This window comes from Neoarius graeffei, chromosome 13 (assembly GCF_027579695.1).
Source record: "Neoarius graeffei isolate fNeoGra1 chromosome 13, fNeoGra1.pri, whole genome shotgun sequence".
NCBI lineage: Eukaryota > Metazoa > Chordata > Actinopteri > Siluriformes > Ariidae > Neoarius > Neoarius graeffei.
In genome coordinates this window covers 41,204,343-41,231,607 of record NC_083581.1, presented here as the reverse complement: position 1 = coordinate 41,231,607, position 27,265 = coordinate 41,204,343, and the positions used below count along the sequence as shown (strand labels likewise).

Sequence of the window (27,265 nt, the reverse complement as noted above, 5' to 3'; positions counted from 1 at the left end):
ATCACGGCTCTAGTTTACAAATCAAAATGGTTACTCAGTGAAAACAAAACAAAAGCTAGAGAGAGGGGGAGTGGTGTAGAGAGAGGGGGAGTGGTGTAGAGAGAGGGGGAGTGGTGTAGAGAGAGGGGGAGCGGTGTAGAGAGAGGGGGAGCGGTGTAGAGAGAGGGGGAGCGGTGTAGAGAGAGGGGGAGCGGTGTAGAGAGAGGGGGAGCGGTGGGAGTTTAACCCGGGAAAGTGAGTCTGTGAGGCGGCAGTGATGCTTGACCCCTCCTGCCTCCTCTCACTTTACCTCAGAGTCTCTGCCAACTTCATCACAGATTATTTCACCTTTTTCACTCGAAGTTAGTTTTAATTTTCGCTCAAAACTTTTCCCACAGCGTGGATGTAAGGTAATTGTACACAATTTTGATTTGTTTATTCAATATTAAAATGTTAGTGCAAATAATACATACCTGCCAACTTTTCGAAATTCTCATGAGGGAGAAAAGTGCATGAAAGACATTTTCAATTGGCCGAGGGTCTGATGCGCGGTTGAAATGATAAACGGTGGATCCCAATTAATTGCAAACACATTTTTTGTGAATGTTGTTTAGTGAAAAACTGATTTTTATTCTTGCATATGAAAATCCTCAAGTGAGTGAACACTGTACAGTTCTGTATATGAGTCAATTTCACAGAAAACGTGTCTTGTTTTGTTTTTTTGTCCGGACGTGTTTTGTTTAAATTTTGAGATTTCTAAAACCTTTTTATGGTCTCATATGATAAAACATTATCAGTTCTACCTTGCATTTCAAAATTTGACTACTTTGGTTCATAAATGTGCATTTTGTAGCAAATTTTAGGGTCGAAAATGAGCAAAAATGGCTGTTACACTGAAAAGAGACTTTTTTTCAGACATGATTCTTAATGTTAGACAAAGGTGGAATTGAAACTTTTTCATGTTCAACGACAAGACTGTGGAAACCACAATGGACATATGATGTCACAAATTGAAAATGCCATTAAGAAAAGATACTTTTTCGATGTTTTGTTAATTTTTGTCCCTGTCCCAGAGGTTTGTCAGTTCTGTTACCGTGATTAATCACATAACAAAAATAAATGCTCCCAAAAGCTATTATTGAAATTATTTGTTGCCAAGGATCTACATATTCTCACCTTTTATATGGATGGCAGAATGAACTGAATCTGAGAATATTTACTTAATTTCAGTTTTGGTAAGTAGTCTATGCATGACTAATTTTTTTGTGTCAATCCTGTTACCCTGTCTAAACGGGGTGTGCAGTAACTTAATCAAATATTAGAAGTTGCCATACATAAGAAGCAAACCGGGAGACTACCAGGAGCAATAGAGTTTAATAAATAATGCTGGATGAATTCTTATGTTGCATCATGTTTGTTTGAAAAGGCACATTTTGGTATGTTCAACTTCTACAGTAATTGAAAGTATAAATTTTGTTTTTCCTTATACAATTTTCTATTTATTCTAATGCAGATGATTTAATTTAGAATGACATTTTTAGATTTCATGTTTTGGCTTTTTGTCAGTTAAGAATCATTGAATTTACTATAGGGGCTCAGAGTTGCATGTTGACCGTTAAATTGGCTTGAATTTGTTAATCATGACAAGTTTTTTCTTGTGTGTTTGCTTGCCATTTTAGTACAATTTTTAAGTCAGAAAACCCCAGAACCCAGGAGCTTCGGGGGGCTTCGCCCCCCTTATCCCCCCACCAGGGCGCTGCCCTGGACCAGCTGGGGGCCTGCGGCCCCCAGACCCCCGGCTAAAATTTTCAGATAATTTCACCAGCCCCAAATCACATCCCTGTAAAGTGTAATAAGCACTGTTGGGTGAAATAACATTTATTTTATAACGTTGTAGTGAACTCCAGCGAAAGAGCCTGCTGGAGTTCACTACAAAAGAAAAGTCGATCAGGATTTAGAATATAAAGCGTCATTTCTCCCAATATTCACTTGTTAATTTAATCAGTTCAGTGTAATTGTCAAAGTATTTTATGGCAACATTATTCATATAGTAAGATGAATAAATATTAAATACTGTTTGAAAGTACATTGTGCCTTAAATTATAAAATAACAAATGGGGAAAATGCGACTAAACAAATGGGGGAATATAAAAAAAATGAGTATGTAAATACACACGCGCATGCACACGGATACTTCAAAAAGTTCTTGGCGTCACCCAGAAACAAAGGGCGTAACTCCTATTTTGGGGCAAAACTGTACACTATAAATCCTTACATCACTGTCCACAAAAACTCAATTGAAAGAAGCAGTCAAAGAAAAAAAAGGAGAGGAAAGCTTGGAGCTGGCTTCCTGTTTCTCCAGGACAATGCACTCATCCACATAGCACAGGTGGCAGGACCAGCCAAATGTCGCTTTGAACTGTTGCCCCACGCACCTTACTCACCCGACCTGGCACCGTCAGACTTCTATCTGTTTCCCAAACTGAAATCCCACTGCTGTGGTCGCCATTTTCAGAGTGACGAAGTCAGCCATGCTGTTGAGGAGTATCTGGAGGCTCAAGATGTGACCACCTTATGCAAAGGGGTAGCAAAGCTTGAACATCAGTGGACCACGTGCACTGAAGTTAAAGGAGACTATTTTGACAAATAATACAAGAACAATATTTCTCCTGTGGCGTTTTTCTGGGTGAGGTTGAATAGTTTTTGAAGTACCCTGGGGGGGTCAATAGAACAGATATCTATATAACAAGATGACATGGCAATGAATTCGTAAAACTGGCTGCTATATAACACAGACAGGTCCTTGCAGATATTTAGTCTTTGTTTGCAGTAATATAGTGTTATCGTAGAACTGGTCAGCGGTACTGATTTTATTTATTTATTTGTATGTTTGTTTTTAAACGGGTCCCTGGCAGTTCTAATGTGGAACTGAGTTTTGGTTCCCAACCAAAGCAATGAGTCCAGATACATGTTCTCAGTCTGACCAAGAATGAGGGTTTTTAAAAAAAAAAAAAAAAACAGCTTTGATTTCAGTTTTGGCTCGATGGGTACGTCCTTGCTTTCAAAGTCGTGAAAATCATCTAAGCTCCTGAAGTGGCAGTCTAAAGGGAATGCGACAGCTGGAGTTTGTGCATGCTGTAATTGCAGCGATTGACATCGGCCTCCCTCCTGGAAACACCAACCTTTCCAGGCGGAAATATTGTGTGTATGTGTGTGCGCGCACACGAGGGAGAGCTGCTGGAGCATAGCGTCACAAAGAAGGTGCACATATGCTGGTGAACACAAACAACACTCCGCGCAACGGGAGAGACAGCAGAGTGTTTCACTCTGTCTGCTTTACTACAATTAACACTCTCTGTATAGTTCAGTGGAAATGTGGCCATGATGTGGACTACTCTACACCAGCAAAGAGGCTTGTGATTGATATTTTTTCCACACGTCTTACTAATACAGAGCTACGAGTGCTGAAAGAAATGAACAAAATTGCAGCCTGACATTCATACCAGCAGAGATGTAATGTGACCAAGTGGCCAGAGGGCAATTATTTTCAATTTACTATGACAGGAGGCTAAACAATAGTAAACGCAAGCAATATTGATGGCAAATGTAAAAAAAAAAAAAGCTTTTCATGCACGCCATAAGAGATTCTTAACAGTCTACAATAATATACAACCCCGATTCCAAAAAAGTTGGGACAAAGTGCAAATTGTAAATAAAAACGGAATGCAATGATGTGGAAGTTTCAAAATTGCATATTTTATTCAGAATAGAACATAGATGATATATCAAATGTTTAAACTGAGAAAATGTGCCATTTAAAGAGAAAACTTAGGTGATTTTTAAATTTCATGACAATAACATATCTCAAAAAAGTTGGGACAAGGCCATGGTTACCACTGTGAGACATCCCCTTTTCTCTTTACAACAGTCTGTAAACGTCTGGGGACTGAGGAGACAAGTTGCTCAAGTTTAGGGATAGGAATGTTAACCCATTCTTGTCTAATGTAGGATTCTAGTTGCTCAACTGTCTTAGGTCTTTTTTGTCGTATCTTCCGTTTTATGATGCGCCAAATGTTTTCTATGGGTGAAAGATCTGGACTGCAGGCTGGCCAGTTCAGTACCCGGACCCTTCTTCTATGCAGCCATGACACTGTAATTGATGCAGTATGTGGTTTGGCCTTGTCATGTTGGAAAATGCAAGGTCTTCCCTGAAAGAGACGTCGTCTGGATGGGCGCATATGTTGCTCTAGAACCTGGATATACCTTTCAGCATTGATGGTGTCTTTCCAGATGTGTAAGCTGCCCATGCCACACGCACTAATGGAACGCCATACCATCAGAGATGCAGGCTTCTGAACTGAGCGCTGATAACAACTTGGGTCGTCCTTCTCCTCTTTAGTCCGAATGACACGTCGTCCCTGATTTCCATAAAGAACTTCAAATTTTGATTCGTCTGACCACAGAACAGTTTTCCACTTTGCCACAGTCCATTTTAAATGAGCCTTGGCCCAGAGAAGACGTCTGCACTTCTGGATCATGTTTAGATACGGCTTCTTTGAACTATAGAGTTTTAGCTGGCAACGGCGGATGGCACGGTGAATTGTGTTCACAGATAATGTTCTCTGGAAATATTCCTGAGCCCATTTTGTGATTTCCAATACAGAAGCATGCCTGTATGTGATGCAGTGCCGTCTAAGGGCCCGAAGATCACGGGCACCCGGTATGGTTTTCCGGCCTTGACCCTTACGCACAGAGATTCTTCCAGATTCTCTGAATCTTTTGATGATATTATGCACTGTAGATGATGATATGTTCAAACTCTTTGCAATTTTACACTGTCGAACTCCTTTCTGATATTGCTCCACTATTTGTCGGCGCAGAATTAGGGGGATTGGTGATCCTCTTCCCATCTTTACTTCTGAGAGCCGCTGCCACTCCAAGATGCTCTCTTTATACCCAGTCATGTTAATGACCTATTGCCAGTTGACTTAATGAGTTGCAATAATCAGTTGACTTAATGAGTTGGTCCTCCAGCTGTTCCTTTTTTGTACCTTTAACTTTTCCAGCTTCTTATTGCCCCTGTCCCAACTTTTTTGAGATGTGTTGCTATCATGAAATTTCAAATGAGCCAATATTTGGCATGAAATTTCAAAATGTCTCACTTTCGACATTTGATATGTTGTCTATGTTCTATTGTGAATACAATATCAGTTTTTGAGATTTGTAAATTATTGCATTCCGTTTTTATTTCCAATTTGTACAACCCCGATTCCAAAAAAGTTGGGACAAAGTACAAATTGTAAATAAAAACAGAATGCAATAATTTACAAATCTCAGAAACTGATATTGTATTCACAATAGAACATAGACAACATATCAAATGTCGAAAGTGAGACATTTTGAAATTTCATGCCAAATATTGGCTCATTTGAAATTTCATGACAGCAGCACATCTCGAAAAAGTTGGGACAGGGGCAATAAGAGGCTGGAAAAGTTAAAGGTACAAAAAAGGAACAGCTGGAGGAACAAATTGCAACTCATTAGGTCAACTGGCAATAGGTCATTAACATGACTGGGTATAAAAAGAGCATCTTGGAGTGGCAGCGGCTCTCAGAAGTAAAGATGGGAAGAGGATCACCAATCCCCCTAATTCTGCGCCGACAAATAGTGGAGCAATATCAGAAAGGAGTTCGACAGTGTAAAATTGCAGAGTTTGAACATATCATCATCTACAGTGCATAATATCATCAAAAGATTCAGAGAATCTGGAAGAATCTCTGTGCGTAAGGGTCAAGGCCGGAAAACCATACCGGGTGCCCGTGATCTTCGGGCCCTTAGACGGCACTGCATCACATACAGGCATGCTTCTGTATTGGAAATCACAAAATGGGCTCAGGAATATTTCCAGAGAACATCATCTGTGAACACAATTCACCGTGCCATCCGCCGTTGCCAGCTAAAACTCTATAGTTCAAAGAAGAAGCCGTATCTAAACATGATCCAGAAGCGCAGACGTCTTCTCTGGGCCAAGGCTCATTTAAAATGGACTGTGGCAAAGTGGAAAACTGTTCTGTGGTCAGACATCAAAATGTGAAGTTCTTTATGGAAATCAGGGACGCCGTGTCATTCGGACTAAAGAGGAGAAGGACGACCCAAGTTGTTATCAGCGCTCAGTTCAGAAGCCTGCATCTCTGATGGTATGAGGTTGCATTAGTGCGTGTGGCTTGGCCGCTTACACATCTGGAAAGACACCATCAATGCTGAAAGGTATATCCAGGTTCTAGAGCAACATATGCTCCCATCCAGACGACGTCTCTTTCAGGGAAGACCTTGCATTTTCCAACATGACAATGCCAAACCACATACTGCATCAATTACAGCATCATGACTGCGTAGAAGAAGGGTCCGGGTACTGAACTGGCCAGCCTGCAGTCCAGATCTTTCACCCATAGAAAACATTTGGCGCATCATAAAACAGAAGATACGACAAAAAAGACCTAAGACAGTTGAGCAACTAGAATCCTACATTAGACAAGAATGGGTTAACATTCCTATCCCTAAACTTGAGCAACTTGTCTCCTCAGTCCCCAGACGTTTACAGACTGTTGTAAAGAGAAAAGGGGATGTCTCACAGTGGTAAACATGGCCTTGTCCCAACTTTTTTGAGATGTGGTGTTGTCATGAAATTTAAAATCACCTAATTTTTCTCTTTAAATGATACATTTTCTCAGTTTAAACATTTGATATGTCATCTATGTTCTATTCTGAATAAAATATGGAATTTTGAAACTTCCACATCATTGCATTCCGTTTTTATTTACAATTTGTACTTTGTCCCAACTTTTTTGGAATCGGGGTTGTACTTTGTCCCAACTTTTTTGGAATCGGGGTTGTGCAATAACTCATACAGAAGGCTTTCTTGATTCATTGATATTTTATCCATAAAGCTTTTATTTTTTTTCACGTCAGTGTTGGTGGATGCCATTTCCATTCCCTTTGAGTTGAGCTGTTTTTGCCTCTGCCAAATTTGTTGGAGAAGGTTGTTTTCACCTCCATTTGTCTTTTTCCAGCATAACTCAAAAAGTAGTGAACAGATTTTGATGAGATTTTGATTTAAAGATGAGCCATGGGCCAAGGAGCAATTGATAAGATTTTGGTGCAAGTCTGGATATGCATGTTGGGTCCAGGATCCAGATATGTATGTGGATTGGGGGGGGGGGATACTGGTTGACCTCTGTCCGTCCATCCAAAACACCCTTTTTCTCAGCAACCACAAATCATAGCCCCTTGGTACCAAACTTCAGCTTGGGGTTCTATACTGTGTATATCGTTTTCAGGTCTGTCCCACATTGACTTCCTGTTTACTGACTGAATGTATTTATGAAACGTATAGCGTGGATTTACAAAATTTTCGTAATAATTTTCTCAGCAACTACAAATCACAACTGCTTGATATTTGGTACCAAGCTTCAGCTTGGGGTTCTGTACCGTGTATACCGTTTTCAGGTCTGTCCCACATCGACTTCCTGTTTACCGACTTAATGTATTTACAAAGCCTATAGGGTGGATTTTGATGTTATTTCACGAAGCAAAATGCTATTTCAAAATGAGTTTGCGAAGATGCTATTTGAAATCCCTGGGGAGAACACGGCTCTTTACTTGTTTCAGAGTTAATTATTTGTTGAAGTCAACAGTCATAATAAGTGTCCTATTCCTTCGATTGCTTGCATTCTGATGTAAGCAAGAGCGGGGGGATACATAAGTGAGCAGTAACTCACAGTTGATCTTGTTTTTGTCTGTTCCTAACGTAATTCAGAAAGTAGTGAACAGATTTTGATGAAATTTGGTGTACAGCTTGAGTATTATCCTAGATTCATGTAATTTGATGTTGATATGTGGCTTGGTGGAGGTATGAACTCTACTGTGCGCCCTTCTAGTTTACAGAAGGAATTAAACACTCCATTTAAAGCTTTTGGAGGAAAATAATCAATGGTGAGGTGAAATGGCGTGACCACTGTAAAGACCATTACTTTGCATGACTTGTCCATGTTACTGAGAAACTCCTCGACCCTATAGAAACAATAAGGTATTAGAACACGTGCATTACTATAAACCTGCACTTTACAGCTGCACTACTGTCAGAGCCACTTGGTTTAACAATTGTGGTTTAACAAGACCTTTTTTTGACTCCCATTTCCTCAGAATCCTAAAAGGTATGGAATCAATTTTGTGCCAAAATGTTCATACAATACTTTTGAACTATCAAACAAAAACGACAAATCAAAATACAAAAAAAAAGTCAATTTTTTAGACTGGCAAACAAATTATTATATTATTAATATATTATTGTGTAATCGTGCAAAATATCAGTCTATTACTCTTCAGAAACCTTTTATTTTTGTTCCGCGTCTTTCTCAGTTTTGTTTGACGCAATTTATTTTGGTTGCGATTCCAGCTTTCTCGTTTGCGCTCCCTGACTTTTTGCTTGCAGTTTTGGCACAAACTTCACGTGTGGGTGGGCTGTCCAGGAACGCATTCCCATTGGCTAACTTGTTTGACTGACAGCTACGCTCAGCGATTCCCTACTCAGATTCTGGCGGACTGTTTGACGAGTGACCGATCCATTGACGGTAAACAAGGATCGAGTGGACTTCAGTGGCGACTATGATATTGAATTAATTCAACAAAGTGTAAGTGCGGGACAAATGTGTTGTATGTGTTGCAGTAGTGCACATTATGCAGGCGTGTTTAACGTTAGCAAGACAGCTATTATATTGGGTAGTGGAGCTAAGGCTAACATTTGACTTGCCACGAAACACCCGCATAATGTGCACTACTGCAACACGTACAACACATTTGTCCCATACTTGCACTTTGTTGAATTAATTCAATATCATAGTCGCCACTGAAGTCCACTCGATCCTTGTTTACCGTCAATGGATCGGTCACTCGTCAAACAGTCCGCCAGAATCCGAGTAGGGAATGGCTGAGCGTAGCTGTCAGTCAAACACAAGTTAGCCAATGGGAATGCGTTCCTGGACAGCCCACCCACACGTGAAGTTTTTGCCAAAACTGCAAGCAAAAAGTCAGGGAGCGCAAATGAGAAAGCTGGAATCGCAACCAAAATAAATTACGTCAAACAAAACTGAGAAAGACGCGGAACAAAAATAAAAGGTTTCTGAAGAGTAATAGACTGATATTTTGCACAATTACACGAATAATTTGTTTGCCAGTCTAAAAAAATTGCCTTTTTTTTTTTTTTTTTGTATTTTGATTTGTCGTTTTTGTTTGATATTTCAAAAGTATTTTATGAACATTTTGGCACAAAATTGATTCCATAAAAAGGGGACTAGCGGTCACAACACCAAAAAGACCCAAACTGATGGAGACATGCTGATGTCCTCTAACATGCCATCAGTGCAGCTTTGTAATTTTAAATTAGCTGGACGTCAGTCAGGAGAGCGGCGCTGCTTTCATCTGGTTAACACGGTCGAGTGTTTTTGTGCATGTAGCTGCTTTGCTTTGGCCTCAAATCCCTGCAAACCTTCTAATGGTGATGAATTTGAGTTTAGAGAGTATTGACAGTGCTCAGGTATCGACGCGTGGACTAAGTGCTTAAGATTGATGACTATTGGTGGAGGAGTGTGGATGAGTGATGGAGTCCCTCCATAACTTTAAGTCCCAAACTGACAGATTTACACACTGATCAGTCGTGACTCTGCTGAATGTTAAGTCTCTTTGCTTTTTTTTTTTTGTGCGCGCGTGTGCACACGTGTTTGTGTGTTGGCAGGACATGGTGCGACGAGGTGAAATCCTGGATGATGCCATGGAGGATGAGTTTTATCTGCGACGTTTAGACGCTGGCCTTTTTGTCCTACAGCTGATTTGTTACATCATGGTGGAGATCAGCAGTGCAGGAATTCCACAGGTAGACGCAAATCAGAAAAAAAAAATTTCATTTTGGGATCAGAGCATGTCTTGGTGTTCTATTCCTCTAATGCCATAGCTGTGTGCAAACATGATCAACTTATTAGATTGTGCAAAGTGCTGACTACTTCCATAAATTAAATAAATAAACATATTCTTAAAGAAAGCTCTCGTACAGTGGTGCTTAAAAGTTTGTGAACCCTTTAGAATTTTCTATATTTCTGCATAAATATGACCTAAAACATCATCAGATTTTCACACAAGTCTTAAAAGTAGATAAAGAGAATCCAGTTAAACAAATGAGACAAAAATATTATACTTGCTCATTTATTTATTACATATCTGTGAGTGGCAAAAGTATGTGAACTTCAAGGATTAGCAGTTAATTTGAAGGTGAAATTAGAGTCAGGTGTTTTCAGTCAGTGGGATGACAATCAGGTGTGAGTGAGCACCCTGTTTTATTTAAAGAACAGGGATCTATCAAAGTCTGATCTTCACAACACGTTTGTGGAAGTGTATCATGGCACGAACAAAGGAGATTTCTGAGGACCTCAGAAAAAGCGTTGTTGATGCTCATCAGGCTGGAAAAAGTTACAAAACCATCTCTAAAGAGTTTGGACTCCACCAATCCACAGTCAGACAGATTGTGTACAAATGGAGGAAATTCAAGACCATTGTTACCCTCCCCAGGAGTGGTCGACCAACAAAGATCACTCCAAGAGCAAGGCGTGTAATAGTCGGCGAGGTCACAAAGGACCCCAGGGTAACTTCTAAGCAACTGAAGGCCTCTCTCACATTGGCTAATGTTCATGAGTCCACCATCAGGAGAACACTGAACTACAATGGTGTGCATGGCAGGGTTGCAAGGGGAAAGCCACTGCTCTCCAAAAAGAACATTGCTGCTCATCTGCAGTTTGCTAAAGATCATGTGGACAAGCCAGAAGGCTATTGGAAAAATGTTTTGTGGATGGATGAGACCAAAATAGAACTTTTTGGTTTAAATGAATAGCGCTATTTTTGGAGAAAAGAAAACCCTGCATTCCAGCATAAGAACCTTATCCCATCTGTGAAACATGGTGGTGGTAGTATCATGGTTTGGGCCTGTTTTGCTGCAGCTGGGCCAGGACAGCTTGCCATCATTGATGGAACAATGAATTGTGAATTATACCAGCGAATTCTAAAGGAAAATGTCAGGACATCTGTCCATGAACTGAATCTCAAGAGAAGCTGGGTCATGCAGCAAGACAACGACCCTAAGCACACAAGTCGTTCTACCAAAGAATGGTTAAAGAAGAATAAAGTTAATGTTTTGGAATGGCCAAGTCAAAGTCCTGACCTTAATCCAATCGAAATGTTGTGGAAGGACCTGAAGCGAGCAGTTCATGTGAGGAAACCCACCAACATCCCAGAGTTGAAGCTGTTCTGTACGGAGGAACGGGCTAAAATTCCTCCAAGCCGGTGTGCAGGACTGATCAACAGTTACCGGAAACGTTTAGTTGCAGTTATTGCTGCACAAGGGGGTCACACCAGATACTGAAATCAAAGGTTCACATACTTTTGCCACTCACAGATATGTAAGATTGGATTATTTTCCTCAGTAAATAAATGAGCAAGTATAACATTTTTGTCTCATTTGTTTAACTGGGTTCTCTTTATCTACTTTTAGGACTTGTGTGAAAATCTGATGATGATGTTTTAGGTCATATTTATGCAGAAAGATAGAAAATTTTAAAGGGTTCACAAACTTTCAAGCACCACTGTACGGTATATCAGTAATTCACATGTGATGAAAGAGTGAATGAGTCGCTGAGCGCACTCTGGTATAATTCCTGTCCCACCCATGTCCCTGTATTTCTTATAACTCTGTGCATGTTTTTTATTATTACTGTAACAGCTGCAGCAGAGAGTACATCAAATCCTGAACCTAAGAGGGGGGTCAGTTAAAGTGGTGCGGCACATCATGAGAGGTGAGCTAGCGACAATCAGTCCTTGTCTGTACACTGTTCACCAATTTTAAGCCTGGAATACTGTTCCTGATCCATCCAATCACCACCTTGTTACTGTTGATCCCTGGAACAGTGTCGGTACATGTTGCATGTTTGCATTCACATCAAAGCATCGCAGCTGCTCACGCTTCAGCATGAATAGTTATGAATAATCAGCAACACTAAACACAATGGCAAGTGTGTCACTCGGAGTAATTAAGCCCCCTATTTAAGCACGTATCCTCAAACATTGTGTGCTTTTGCACCGAGTGTGCTCAGTCAAGCTGGTCATAAATGATAAAGGACCACAACACTCTCTCATCTGTATGTTTGAGACCAAAAAGGCTGCAGAGAAGGCCAGCAAAATGTCCCCAGCTTTACTTGTTCATCCGTGCCGCTCCCATTGGGCGAGAGATTAGAGGTGGCAGAAACCTGGTGTTATGAATGTGAGCAGTCGTCTTAGCATAAACTATGAGCACCTTTGACGTGAACTGCATGACGGTGTTCAATTCATTAAAAAAAAAAAGTACACCAGCACTTTTTATTTTAGGCAAACTTGTAAATGTATACCAGCTGTTTTCTTATTCAGTTGCGTACATTAAATCAGATGGCAGTTTATTATTTTTTTCGCTCATGTTGTTCTTACCTTACCTGATTTTACCAATCCTCCTCGTGCTTTATAGCACACTGGGCCTCCACAGAGCATCTCCACCTTTCACGGTTGGCCACTACCACCCTCACTTCTTCCCATGAGCCCCAGCCCGCCTCTTTCTTTTCTCTCTCTTTTTTCCTTTTACCTTCTGGCGCCCAGCTTATTGCGACATTTGTTGTTTTATGTTCGTTTATATATAAGGCTGGCCTAAACATCATGATACGGTTTTCAAACATTTTGTGTTTACAGAGGAGTTGTGATTTTGACATTGGGCACATTCTGACATATTACGTTACAGCCCATATTGTACCAAAGACTGGTCGCAGCCCTTTTTAGACTGTATTCTGTTCTCAGCCCATGATGGACCATACGCTGGACTGAACCTGTTTTGGACCATAGGCTGGTTTTAATTCTTCCGGACAGCGCTCGAAACTAACGGTGTCCCGATGTCCCGGGGACCATAAAAAATGTCATCGGGACACAAAATTATCATATCTGGGACAATCCCGGGACAATGGAAAAAAACAGATCTCGAAAAAAAGTTCTACATTAATATTATTTACAAAGCCGTAACACATACGTAGACATTCACCTAATTTGTCAATTTTAATTTTAAAACGTTAACAGCGAAAAATACATAGTAGCTACACTTTCGATGCACCTGCATCCGTAGGCTACAGAGCAGCGCATTCTGTTCTAGAATCTTCGGCTGGTGTCCGCATTATATGGACTTGGAATGGAATTGCTACCGCACACGCTGCACCGACTCTTGCCAGAACAAAAATGCTGAAGTGGTTGAAGCGGACCGACCGCGGGGAAGAAACTGAAAGCCCAGACATAACGTCTCCGGGACCTTCAGGATCCAAAGTGTCATCGCCTGGTCTGCAGGCAACGCTAGCAACTGAATGAACTTAATGAGCACTGTTAGACACGTTATAAAATACAACAGGAATGATGTGGATGATATTGACGGAAGATACCGTTCAACAGAATAAGTGAGTTTTCTTGGTGTCTTTCTAGTTCAGAAAGTTTAGTCAGTCAGCAGCACAACTAGGCTCGGACCTGCCACTATGCTGATGTTCCACCCACGTTTCGGCAGCGAAAGTTCATAAAATGGATAACGGAAAGTTCATAAAAATGGGAAAGTTCATAAAAATGGATAACGGTAATGGATAACGGAAAGTTCATAAAAATGGATAACGGTCTCATCTCATTATCTGTCGCTGCTTTATCCTGTTCTACAGGGTCGCAGGCAAGCTGGAGCCTATCCCAGCTGACTACGGGCGAAAGGCGGGGTACACCCTGGACAAGTCGCCAGGTCATCATAGGGCTATGGATAACGGTAATGGTGAAAATTATAAGTTGGCCTTATAAGTGCCAACAGATATTCAAGGTATAAGTAGATGAAATGAACATAAAAGGGGTCTTATTTTCAGCTAAAGTGTACTGCAGATGTAGGGAGCTGAAACATTTTCTGAATGAGCTAGTTGGCCCCTTTAAATAAACGGGTATCTATTCATACAGTGAGATCGCCAAAGTTTAATAAACTGAAAATGCAATAACTGTAATTTTGAAGTAGATGATGTATAGGACATGTGTCGCTTGTGTCTTGTGACTTATTGTAAAAATGATATAAAGGGTTCAAAATCGCATAGTTACAAATATAATAGTAGCTTCATATGATATTAACCACTGGTTATTTCAGAGAGGAAAAAAAATGGGGACACTATTGCTTCCATTCGGGACAATACAACACAGAATTCGGGACCACTGGGGGACACAAAGAAAAAAAGTTAATTTCGAGCCCTGCTTCCGGACCGTAAGCTTGTCTCAGCCCATTTTGAACCATGGGTCTGACCCTCTTTTTGGACCATAGGCTGGATTCACCCTGTTCTAGACTGTACGTTGGTCTCACCCATTTCAGACCATAAGCTGGACTCCACCTGTTTTTGACCATAGGTTTGTCTGATCTGCAACTTTGATATTTCTACAACCCTGTTTCCAAAAAAGTCTGTAAATAAAAACAGAATGTGATGATTTACAAATCATGGAAACCCTATATTTACTTACGTACGTACTTTTATTCATTCCTTTCATGAAAATGCACAATATACAGTATTGAATTAGAACATAATTCAAGATGCATTTAATTGAAAATGGGACAAAGAGAACACATCGAATGTTGAAACTGAGGAATTTTTAAAATATATACGTAGGTTCATTTTGAATTTCATGCCAGCAACACCTGTCAAAGTTGGGACAGGGCGACAAAAGATTGGAAAAGCTGTTGTGTAATGCTAAGAAAAAACAGACCTGGAACGTCTGCACTAATTAGGTTAATTGACAACAGGTCAGTAACATAATTGGGTATTAAAATGCAAAGGGGGGGGGGAAGCCATATATCAAGAATTTCCAGAAACACTGCCACCATCTCTGGGTTCAAGCTCGTGAAGTGAAGTGGAACTGTCCTGTGGTCTGATAAATCAAAGTTTGACATTCTTTTTGGAAGTCATGGGTTCCTCTCCTAAAGAGAAGAGGGATCATCTGGCTTGTGATCAGGGCACAGTTCAAAAGTATTGGGGGTGCATTAGTGCACATGGCATGGGTAGCTTGTACATCTGGGAAGGCACTATTAATGCTGGACGATATATACAGGTTTTGGAGCAACATGCTGCCATCTTGACTTCTTTTTCAGGGAAGGCTGTGCTTATTTCAGCAAGATGATGCCAAACAACATTCTGCATGTGTTACAACTGCATGGCTCTGTAGTGAGGGAGTCCGGGTGCTACAGTAAACTGGCCTGCCTGCAGTCTAGACCGGTCTCCCATTTAAAATATTTGATGCATTATGAAATGCAAAATATGACAAAGGAGACCCCGAACTGTTGAGCAACTGAAATCCTATATCAGGCAAGAATGGGACAACATTTCACTTTCACAACTACAGCAAGTCGTTGTCTCAGTTCCCAAAGGTTGACAGAATGTTTTTAAGGTGATGCAACACAGCAAAGGTGATTTTTCCCAACTTTTTTTGAAACGTGTTACTGGCATCAGATTCAAAATGACACGTTTTTCAAACAACAAAAAAATATCTCAGCTTCAACTTTTTGATATGTTGTCTTTGTCCTTTTTTTTTGTTTTTTTTTAACGAAACATAGGGTTTCCGTTATTTGGAAATCATTGCATTCTGTTTTTATGCCTCTGCCACCATAAGGTGCAATGTTTTCGGGTTGTCCGTCCGTCCGTGCGTCTGTCCGTCCCTCCCGAAACCTTGTGAACGCTATATCTCAAAGGCGAATGAAAGGAATTTCACCAAACTTTCACCATTTGTGCGCTTTGGGACAGACATGAACTGATTAGATTTTGAGCTCAAAAGGTCTAAGGTCAAGGTCACTGTGAGGTCAAATGGCTGTCCGAAAACCTTGTGAACACAATATCTCCAAGGCAAATGAAAGGAATTTCACCAAACTTTTCACCATTTGTGCATTTGGGGACAAAGATAAACTGATTAGATTTTGAGATCAAAAGGTCTAAGGTCAAGGTCACTGTGAGGTCAAATGTCTGTCCAAAAACCTTGTGAACACAATATCTCCAAGGCTGATACAAGTAATTTCACCAGGTCAAGATTACTGTGAGGTCAAATGTCCATCCCCAAATCACAACTTAATAAGGTGTGTAGTCTACCGGGCAGAGGCATCCCCATCGACGCCGTTGGCGTCGAGTTCTATCTAGTTATTTATATTTTACCCAATGTCCCAACTTTTTTGGAAACAGTGTTGTAATTGGATTCACCTAGATGGTTGTCTTCTAAGTGGAGGTCCATTCCGGGTATTGGATGGTGTGGTGTTTTGACACATCTGGTACCAGCAAACTTACTGACTTGACCAGTAAAATCAACTGGGAATCATGGCTCTAAACTTTCATCAGAATAGATAGTAAGATGGGGCGGCACGGTGGTGTAGTGGTTAGCGCTGTCGCCTCACAGCAAGAAGGTCCGGGTTTGAGCCCCGTGGCCGGCGAGGGCCTTTCTGTGCGGAGTTTGCATGTTCTCCCCGTGTCCGCGTGGGTTTCCTCCGGGTGCTCCGGTTTCCCGCACAGTCCAAAGACATGCAGGTTAGGTTAACTGGTGACTCTAAATTGAGCGTAGGTGTGAATGTGAGTGTGAATGGTTGTCTGTGTCTATGTGTCAGCCCTGTGATGACCTGGCGACTTGTCCAGGGTGTACCCCGCCTTTCGCCCGTAGTCAGCTGGGATAGGCTCCAGCTTGCCTGCGACCCTGTAGAACAGGATAAAGCGGCTAGAGATAATGTAATGAGATGAGATGAGATAGTAAGATGGTAACCTCCAATATTGCCACTTTAGAATGCATCTTCATATTTCTTCTGTCATCAAAAGCCAACAAATGAGAGATGACTAAGAAATGGATCATTGGACTTGAGCTCAGAATTCCTACATTTCATTTTAACATTGGCCAGTAGTGCTTGAAGCCATGTGACGTTCGAACATGTCGTTTGAAAATGGCTTCATTTTCTTGGTACCTTTTAAGCATTCCAGATCTTCCAATATTATGTAAGGTGCAGTTTTCATAAAACCGTCAGGAACTTTTATAAACCCCTTTTCAATAAATGCAAATTACTTTTTTTTTTTTCCCCTCCCTTTCTTTTGGAGAGCAGCTTGTGTGTGGGAGGCTTGCTGTGGAATTGCTGCCACCTCTGTGATAAATTGAAATTTTCTGCTGTGGGTTTGTAGCAGCTGTGGCCTTGAGCAGGCCTTCAGAGAGCACTGCCAGGACCACACAGCACAGAGGTACCATAGAACAGCAGCACTGCTGGCACTTCACACTCACTGTTGAGTTAAGAGTAGCAGTGCGGTGCACTATAGTCAACGGTATCCTTCAGCTAAACCTACTAACAGTGAAAGGAAGTCATTAAAGGGCAATTGGCTTTGCTCTGATTTGATCAGTCTAAAAGGAAACGGGGTTGTAGTGCATTTTTAGCTCCTCTGGCCATAAGGGCGGTGAGCTATTGCCGTGGTGTGGCGTCCATCGTCCACAATTCAGTTAAATCCTATCTCCTGTCAATTCTCCATGGACTTCTGTTCTGATTTGTTTTGTTTGAAAGAACTCATCACACCGCACAAAACTTGGTCGTTGTTTTGTCAAATATTTTGCTAATGAGTTAGTAATTGGGCCAAATTAACAAATTTTCCAGGCCTCTCACTAGAATTGTATCTCTGCTCTCATTTCTCATCCAATTCCAATTCTGATTGTTTTTGAGTAGATCTTCCTTCCCTTGAGGAGCAAAACGTGGTCGTTTTGATTTTCCTGTGTTCATAATTTCGTTTTTCAGTTAAATCATGTCCTCTCCCTCAATTCTCAATGGATTTCAGTTCTGATTGTTTTATTTGAAAGAGCTAGACCTTCTGCACAAAACTTGGTCATTGTCAATTTTTTGCTAAAAAAATTAATTAGGCCAACTTAAATTTTCTTCTGACTAGAATTGTATCTCCTCTCTCAATTATCATGCGAATTCAGTTCTGATCAATGTTTTGGGTAAATCTTCCCTTGGGGAACAAAATTTTAGTCCTTTTGTTGATTTTCCTGTTGTAAACAGTTTGTCATGGAGGTTGGTCCTCTCACACTCTCACATTTCAGTTGTTTGATGTTTCGGTAGTCATGGTTGTTTTGATGGCAGATCAGATGACCACCTACGTCCTTGACGTTCTGGTCATGTACGTATTCATCTCATCTCATTATCTGTAGCCGCTTTATCCTGTTCTACAGGGTCGCAGGCAAGCTGGAGCCTATCCCAGCTGACTATGGGCGAAAGGCGGGGTACACCCTGGACAAGTCGCCAGGTCATCACAGGGCTGACACATAGACACAGACAACCATTCACACTCACATTCACACCTACAGTCAATTTAGAGTCACCAGTTAACCTAACCTGCATGTCTTTGGACTGTGGGGGAAACCGGAGCACCCGGAGGAAACCCACGCAGACACGGGGAGAACATGCAAACTCCACACAGAAAGGCCCTCGCCGGCCATGGGGCTCGAACCCGGACCTTCTTGCTGTGAGGCGACAGCGCTAACCACTACACCACCGTGCCGCCCTGTACGTATTCATTTGGCAGAAATTTTTACCCAAAGTGACATGGTGGCATGCAATCCAGGGTCCTAGCCGAGTAATTGAGGGTCAAGAACCATGCTGAAGGTTCACCGATTTTCTGTCAGACCTGAGATTTGAACTTTCTGATCACAAAGACAAAAAAAAAAAAAAAACACTCAAGTCACCAGTTTGAGGTAACTGTCTAGAAGGAGGAATATGGTTTAGTGTCAAATTCTTGAAGGTTCATGGAGTTTGTTTCACTAGTTCAAGATTAACACGTGCTGTAACTTTCAGTGATTCGTACTGGAATTTCCATTTGGCCTGGATTACTAAGAGCCCTCACAGGCATCGTTTTCCTTTAGGGAATGGATACACCCTTAAGGGTTCTTTTGGTTTTTCCCAAAGGACAGCTGTCACAGTCTACAAAATACAGATAAGTCACGGAATACGGATTCATGGAAAATAAAAAATATAATCCAAAGTACAGATCTTTTATTCACGGATATGTGATATTTTCCATCAAATAGCAATAGTAAATTACTAAAGTAAGCATAAATGCAGGTAAGATACTTTTAATTATGAATTTCGGCAGGCCAAACATTTGTCTTGGACATCTTAATTTGTTTTAAGAAGTTGAAGACTTTGGTTTATTTCGTTCAACATGTCCTCGATGCCCAAAATTACAATAAGATCCACAAAAGTTGCAACGAAATGAACAGATCCTTTGTCTTCATATGCAATTGCTTGCAAATTTATTAGGGCATCTTTACTCAGCCTTTCTTCCATTTTGTTTTTCTCTTTGAGGTAATGGATTTGACGGACATTCCGTGGCATGTGTATGATTTCCGCTGCCTTTTCTGTGACTATGGACTCTTTTTGTATAATTTATGGGCACTTCAGTCTGTGTTGCTTTTTATCGTTTCTTCCATCTTTTTAATGATCGAAGGTTTTGGTCTTGCAGAACTTTTTTTTTTTTGCTTTATGCAATTTCCATGTGCATTCGGTTTAGATATAGATTCATCACTGATGTAATGGAACACTGTGATGTTCTTAAAGTGTGACGACAATGGGATGTAAACTTCACCCTTTTTTGGCAAAACTTACATTTCAGAGTTGTGTTCTCTATATTATTAGATGAACCACATCTCTTATCGAAAGACTCGTCTGCCGATTAGTGAGTATTGGCTCTACTTTGTCCTACACTTCTACCTACCATCAGCAGATAACGTCACCGTGGAGACAATCTTTGTAATGTCTGTGTTATTGTTCCATAGACTCATAGCAACATCTGTAAAATTAACCATCCATAATGCATGATCTGTATGAAATCCATGACCAAACCATAAATTACTAACATCCGTGATGCATCCGTATTAAAATCCGTAACCACGCTGTATTTTGAATCTTTTTTTTTTTTTTTTTTTATTGTATTTCCGTAGTCCGTGACCTATCCATATCTTGTCAACCACCAACAACTCTTTAAAGGGTTTGTGCAGAAGTATGCCCCCAACAGAAACAGTTCCAAGTACAACCCATTTTGGAAACTAATAACCATTAATTATCTAATGATGGGTCATAATTTTTTGTCCTGTAGATGGAGTATATGGTGTTTGTTTTAGGAGCTGGTAGAAAGTAAAAATGTGGACTGTATGTGAGAGACCCCACAGTCCGGGTTTGAAAAACACTGGGATAAGGGAACCTGGGTTTAGATATTTCTGGGATGGTATCTTCAGGTTCCATTCAGAGAATCTATAAAAGTGCCATAGAAATGTTTGGTATCAAAGTTCCATTTGATGAATCCATTTGACGGTTCTGTAACAAGATTACATTCAGTAATTCCATACCAAGGTTTTATTTGACAGTTCCATGTCTAGATTCAAGTGATGGATCAACACCAAGGTTCCATTGACCAGTTAGATACCAAATTTCTATTCAATGGTTCTTTATCAAGGTTCCTTTTTTGACACTTCACTGCGTAATCTCCTTTTCGCAGTTCCGTATCAATGATCCATTTGACTGGTCTATGAGTGTTCCATTCCATGGATGCAAACGGCGCACCTTTTGGTGGATGCCGCCTTTTTCACAGCTGTCTGGGGGACTTGTGTGAATTGTGCAGATCCGATGAGTTTTTTTTTTTTTTTTTTGGGGGGGGGGGGGGGGGGGGGGCCTTGGAGTGTCTGATTATAATTTCATCAAAGTAAATTCTGTATTAAAATTATTAAATAAGCAAATGCCGTTACAGTCCATGAAACATAGGAAGTATAAGTATGAGAAGAAAACAGTAAATCAGAAAGCTGCACACGTAAAGCCAATTGGCTGCGCGCCATTATCTGCTGCTGGCTGCACTTCACTGCACGCGCAAGGATTTCCATCAGTCCAACGTAAGTTACGTAATTGGCTTTACGTGCGCAGCTTTCTGATTTACTGTTTTCTTCTCATACTTATACTTCCTATGTTTCATGGACTGTAACAGCATTTGCTTATTTAATAATTTTAATACAGAATTTACTTTGATGAAATTATAATCAGACACTTCAACGCCCCCCCCCCCCCCCCCCCCCCCAAAAAAAAAAAAAAAAAAAAAAAACTCCTCGGATCTGCACGAGTCACATGGTTCAGTGAAAAAGCTTCCCTCAGACAGTTCCATGGAAATGGTACATACAAAGGTTCCATTTGAAAATCCCATGGTGAACATCCACTCCACAGTCTCGCACTAAAGGCCTCTGCATGCTCTTGCGACAAGGCTTTCGCAGATAGCTTTTTGCAGACAGTTGTAATTTATCGTTCAGCGGGGAGTAATAGGCGTGCGCGATGTTATTCACCGCCACAACGCAAGGGGGCGCTAAGTCGCGAACTCGCTAGGAATAGTTGGTGGGTGTGGTTAGTGGAGTGTTTATCCTCCGGTTACTTATAATAACTAGAACTGGAGTCGTATAGATGTACGTACTTCCTCGATCAACCGCTCTTCGTGCTGCTCCATCTTCGCTCGTGTTTTTAAAAATGGCGGTCGTGAAAACAAACCAAACCGGGAAAGTAGGGAAGCGGAAGTGCGTGTACAGCGGATGTAGAGTGGACCAATCAGAGCCCTCTTGTCTGCGAGGCTTCTGCGGTGGTCACAATTTTTGGGAGGTGCGCGCAGAGCGTCTGCGAAGGTGGGAGGGCTACGCAGACACTATCTGCGACGCTATCTGCGACGCCATCTGCGAGGACTGGGTTGTCAGCATAAATTGGCCTTAAGCTTCCATTTGACAGCTCCATACAGAGGATCCATGCAGTAGTTGTTTAAAACTTCCACTCGATTGTTCCACACACAGGTCGACAGTTGCATTTTATGGATTCATTCCACATTTCTCATGTTGGCTGGGATTTTGGACAGCATATGAAGTGTTTTATTAAGCCCAAGAAGTCCGCCATCTTCCTAAGCTTATTTATTTCTAATACATTTCTCGGAGCAGGCAAGTCTCATAATTGCCAGATATGAATTTGGCTCACTGTCACTCCAACCGAGGAATATTTTTGTTGAGTATTACATTCTTTAAATAATATTTATCGTGATGCGATCATAAGCCATGAAATAAGTTTAAGATGATTATTTTGAAATTACAGTGAAATTGTAATACAGTGTCTCATTCCGTTCTCTCGCTTCGAAGCTTTTTGTTTGTTCCTCTATGATGAGTGCTGATTGCAGGCACAGTGTTCCTCTGGTCAGCATGCTGTCTGTGTGATTTTTGTGTTTTTTATTTATTTATTTTTTTCAGGCTGGATTTCATCAAGTAGCATGTCGTGGGTCAAGTGTGCAGCCCCAACCACTGACCCATCAAATACACCCGCTGATTTCTTTCTCCCCCCCACACACACACACCTTTCTTTCCCCTTTTTTCCCCTTGTCTTACTAGCGCTGGCTTTCCTTTACTATGCCACACTGAGCTGTGATCCTCTCTACACACACCGCTCAAACACTGCGGTTTCCATCTTCCAGATTTTTAGAGTTAGATTCCGGTCTGAGCTTCATTGTGCAGCTTCTCTTCTGAATTAATAATTTGTGTGAATAATTTGTGACTTTACATGAATATAACTTTGTCTGTGGGTGATTCTCTGTGATATCCAACAGATGGATGATGCCATTAATTCCTCCCCCTGCCTTTTTCTTGATTAAAATGGCTGGATTTTACATTACAAGATTACACTATGGTCATATTTGCTTGTCTATTCATATTCTTTGCTATAGTAAAGATGCAGAGGTCACTATAGCAACTTCAGGGCAGGACATTGAGGTCATTAGCTAGGTTTGATTGTAGTCCGCCTATTTAACGTTTTTTGTGGAAGTGATTGTTACCTATACAGCAGAGACATGCTTGTCTACATGTTGATATTTTTCCTCTAAGCATTCTCCACTGCCTTCCATTCAGATTTATTGTCTTCGCAACTGTTAGGCTTCTCACAGAGGCTGAGCTTTTTAAACACCAGCCTGCATACATTACACCGAATTTATTGTTAATCAAGTCATCAGTCCCATAGTACTTCCTCAGTGTAATCAAATGTGTAACTAGGACAAAAGAGGAATCGCGCCACGCTGTTGCTGCAGAGATTAGGAATTTAATTATCTTGTGGAGAAGCAAAAGTCGCAGGCCTTTTTGGCTCATTTCATGCAGATTCACAGCAGGAGGTTTGCTGCCTCACTCAGGCTTCGTGCATCATGGAGTGAGCTCGCCCTTGATAAGGGGTTCACGTACACTGACATTTGGCTGTTCCTCGTCGTGATCTGTGTGTGTAATTGTGTCAGTATCTCTGTGTCTCTGTGCGCGTACACGAGAGAGAGCAAGCGCGTGTGTGTGTGGGAGAGATGTGCAAGTTTGCAACACCTCTGAGCTCAAGCAGGGATTATCCTCCTCACCACTATTTATGCTGTATGCAAATAGCATCTGATTCGTGTGTGTGTCGTGCCCCTTAGCATGCCTGGCTTTCATCGTCTTTTTCGTTCTTCCTTTTTTTTTTTTTAAAGCAGGTTTGATGCTAGGCTTGCCACTCCGATTTGTGATGGGGCTAAGAGAATAATCTATGCCTGCATTTTTCCCTGAACCATTGCATTGTCAAATAACATGCCTTCAGAGAGGTGTCTGTCTGTCTCTGCTGGTCTGTAGGGGGTGTAAAGATTTGCTATTCCAATGTGTAACGTTACCTTTGGCACAGTGAAGGAGATGGAAACGTGGCATTTGTATCTCAATAAAGGAGGAGGAGGGGGGCGTCGTGGCTAAGGCGCCATACCATAAATCCGGGGACCCGGGTTCGATTCCGACCCAAGGTCATTTCCCGATCCCTCCCCGTCTCTCTCTCCCGCTCATTTCCTGTCCTGTCTCTACACTGTCCTATCCAATAAAGGTGAAAAAAGCCCAAAAAATATCTTTTAAAAAAAAAAAAAAGGAGGAGGCGTGGCCTCAGTACCTATCCCATTGAAGGTGGTGTGGTCTCTGTACACTCAATTCCAGTAAAGGAGGAGAAGGCGTGGCCTCGGTACCTATACTACTGAAGGAGGTGTGGCCTCCGGACACTCAATTCCAGGAGAAGAGGAGGAGGAGGCATGGCCTCTGTACAGTCAGTGTCAGTGAAGGAGCCTGGCTTCTGTTTCTCAGTCCCAATACAGGAAGAGGAGTTGTGGCCTCTGTACCTATCCCATTGAAGGAGGTGTGGCCTCTGTACACTCAATTCCAGTAGAGGAGGAGGAGGCATGGCCTTGGTACCTGTCCCACTGAAGGAGGTGTGGCCTCTGTACACTCAATTCCAGTAAAGGAGGGGGAGGCATGGCCTTGGTACCTATTCCACTGAAGGAGGTGTGGCCTCCATACACTCAATTCCAGTAAAGGAGGAGGAGGCGTGGCCTCAGTACCTATCCCATTGAAGGAGGTGTGGCCTCTGTACACTCAATTCCAGTAAAGGAGAAGGCGTGGCCTCGGTACCTATACTACTGAAGGAGGTGTGGCCTCCGTACACTCAATTCCAGTAAAGGAGGAGGAGGCATGGCCTCAGTACCTATTCCACTGAAGGAGGTGTGGCCTCCGTACACTCAATTCCAGTAAAGGAGAAGGCGTGGCCTCGGTACCTATACTACTGAAGGAGGTGTGGCCTCCGTACACTCAATTCCAGTAAAGGAGGAGGAGGCATGGCCTCAGTACCTATTCCACTGAAGGAGGTGTGGCCTCCATACACTCAATTCCAGTAGAGGAGGAGGAGGCATGGCCTCGGTACCTATTCCACTGAAGGAGGTGTGGCCTCCGTACACTCAATTCCAGTAGAGGAGGAGGAGGCATGGCCTCGGTACCTATTCCACTGAAGGAGGTGTGGCCTCCGTACACTCAATTCCAGTAAAGGAGGAGGAGGCGTGGCCTCTGTACAGTCAGTGTCAGTGAAGGAGCCTGGCTTCTGTTTCTCAGTCCCAATACAGGAGAAGGTGTGCCCTATCTACCCATCAGTACTAGTGTAGAAGGAGGCGTGGCCTGTGTATGTCAATCCAAGTAAAGGAGACTGTACATTTCAAATGCATTTTTCAAGCATTTGATTTTTCAGGATGCACATGGCATCGTGTGTTGTGTGTGTGTGTTTTTTTTTTTTTTTTTTTTAAATTAGCATGATTTGTATCAAATGTATGGAAACGTGTGTGTGTGTGTGTGTGTTTCACACACTCACACACACATTTTATATACATATATAATGCTGAGTTTGTGTCAGTGAGTGTGAGGTGGGTTAAGAAGAACACAGAATTAATAGGGTTTGAAACAGAGCAGGTGAAGTGCTGAAGGGTGTGTGTGTGTGTGTGTGTGTGTGTGTGCATGCACCCATTTCTACAGGTGCAGATTTAAGTGCTGCTGCTCTTAATCTTATTTGGCCTTTTAAAGCAGAGCTCTTAGTCTGCACATGTCCTGTCAGCATGAAACTGCAGACTGAAGCCTTTTTCCTCTATGCTTATTTTTATGTGTGTGTGTGTGTGTGTGTGTGTGTGTGTGTGTGTACATATGCACACTTATAAGAACCCAAACTCTGACAGCTTGAGCATAACCGTGCATATTTCAAATGATGGACTACATGAGACTCCCTCATATACTGCCTACAAGTGCTTTTATTCCATTTTGAGCAATAAATAAATAATAAGCATTGCACTATTCAGACTGTACATCACTTTGTAGTATACAGTACTCCTATATGGAAGCTCATAAAATGGCCAATTACATGACAAATTGGTGTCCCTGAACATATTAGAGGACAGAAAAAAAACCTTTTTGTTTGGAAAATACAGAATTCATCACATTTGTCTTCCGTTTTACAGAATATGCAGAGAGTATCGGCGACGGCAAGAACGAGGAGTACCGGCTGAGTGAGCAGAAACGGCTCATGGAGCTTCTGGAGGATTTCTAACTCTCCAAACGGATCCCGGAACCAAGATCTGACCACCAGTGACTGCTCTCTGATTTCTCTGTAAATAATGTGTTTGATAAATTGACAGCATGACTAACAGCTCACGTTTGGACGAAGCGTTTTCCAGCAACATGAGCATCACGTTAAATGTGAAGGTCAAAACTGAACCGTGTTTTTATTTCTTTTTGTTAGGAAGCACATTTTGTATCCAAGTCGTTTTTAAAACGAACTGTGAGAACAAGACAAACCAAGAAGATGTAATTAAATTTTTTTTGACTCCTATTACATGTGTTAATTGTGTAAAAGACTAGCGTTGCTGTGATGTATGCTTTCCCCTGTGTCATGATGTAAACATCTAACACACTTTGCCAAGAGGAAAAGCTGTCTTTTAAGATGCATTTCCGACTCAAGAACATGTTTTGTACCAAGCTCAGAAGCTTCAGATCCATGTTCATGGAATATTCATGCTGAAAACCAAATGATAACTGAACTAAATAAAAAAAAAAAAAAAGAAATTCTCCCCATTTATGTAATGTGTGGGGACAGACTGATGTGAATAAAACCAAGATAAGAAACATCATATGGTTAACTGGACAGAGAGGAAATTTTGCCTCACGGTTTCTGGATCTCTGTCTCTATGGGCAACCACAAAGTTATTTTCGAGTGCTTTATTAACACTTTCTATAAACAGCCATCCATTATCTGTAGCCGCTTATCCTGTTCTACAGGGTCGCAGGCAAGCTGGAGCCTATCCCAGCTGACTACGGGTGAAAGGCGGGGTACACCCTGGACAAGTCACCAGGTCATCACAGGGCTGACACATAGACACAGACAACCATTCACACTCACATTCACACCTACGGTCAATTTAGAGTCACCAGTTAACCTAACCTGCATGTTTTTGGACTGTGGGGGAAACCAGAGCACCCGGAGGAAACCCATGGGGAGAACATGCAAACTCCGCACAGAAAGGCCCCTGTCGGCTGCTGGGCTCAAACTCCGAACCGTCTTGCTGTGAGGCGACAATGCTAACCACTACACCACCGTGCCGCCCTCATGTTTAAAATAAAATATGAATACATCATGTTATTACACATTCATAAGGCTTTATACTCTGTTCTATTGCTTAGAAGAATGCATTGCGCTTTGCATCTATCTTTATTATGGATCATGTTAACATCAGTGCATGATAAGTGCCAAAGAAAT

The 27,265-nt window shown here is 41.6% G+C and overlaps 1 protein-coding gene across 2 annotated transcripts in view; it reads left to right on the top strand.

Annotated features, from left to right (window-relative positions):
* The window catches only part of ctnnbl1 (catenin, beta like 1), a 102,074-nt gene extending 75,733 nt beyond the window's left edge, over positions 1 to 26,341 (top strand). The window contains exons 14-16 of one of the 2 annotated variants that reach the window (XM_060937736.1): positions 9,770 to 9,907; positions 11,801 to 11,873; positions 25,971 to 26,341. In XM_060937736.1, coding sequence (XP_060793719.1) covers positions 9,770 to 9,907; positions 11,801 to 11,873; positions 25,971 to 26,059 — 300 coding nt within the window. In that variant the 3' untranslated portion in view covers positions 26,060 to 26,341. The remainder of the gene's footprint in view (positions 1 to 9,769; positions 9,908 to 11,800; positions 11,874 to 25,970) is intronic. The other variant, XM_060937737.1, reaches the window with a different exon arrangement.
* The last annotated feature ends 924 nt before the right edge of the window (positions 26,342 to 27,265 follow it).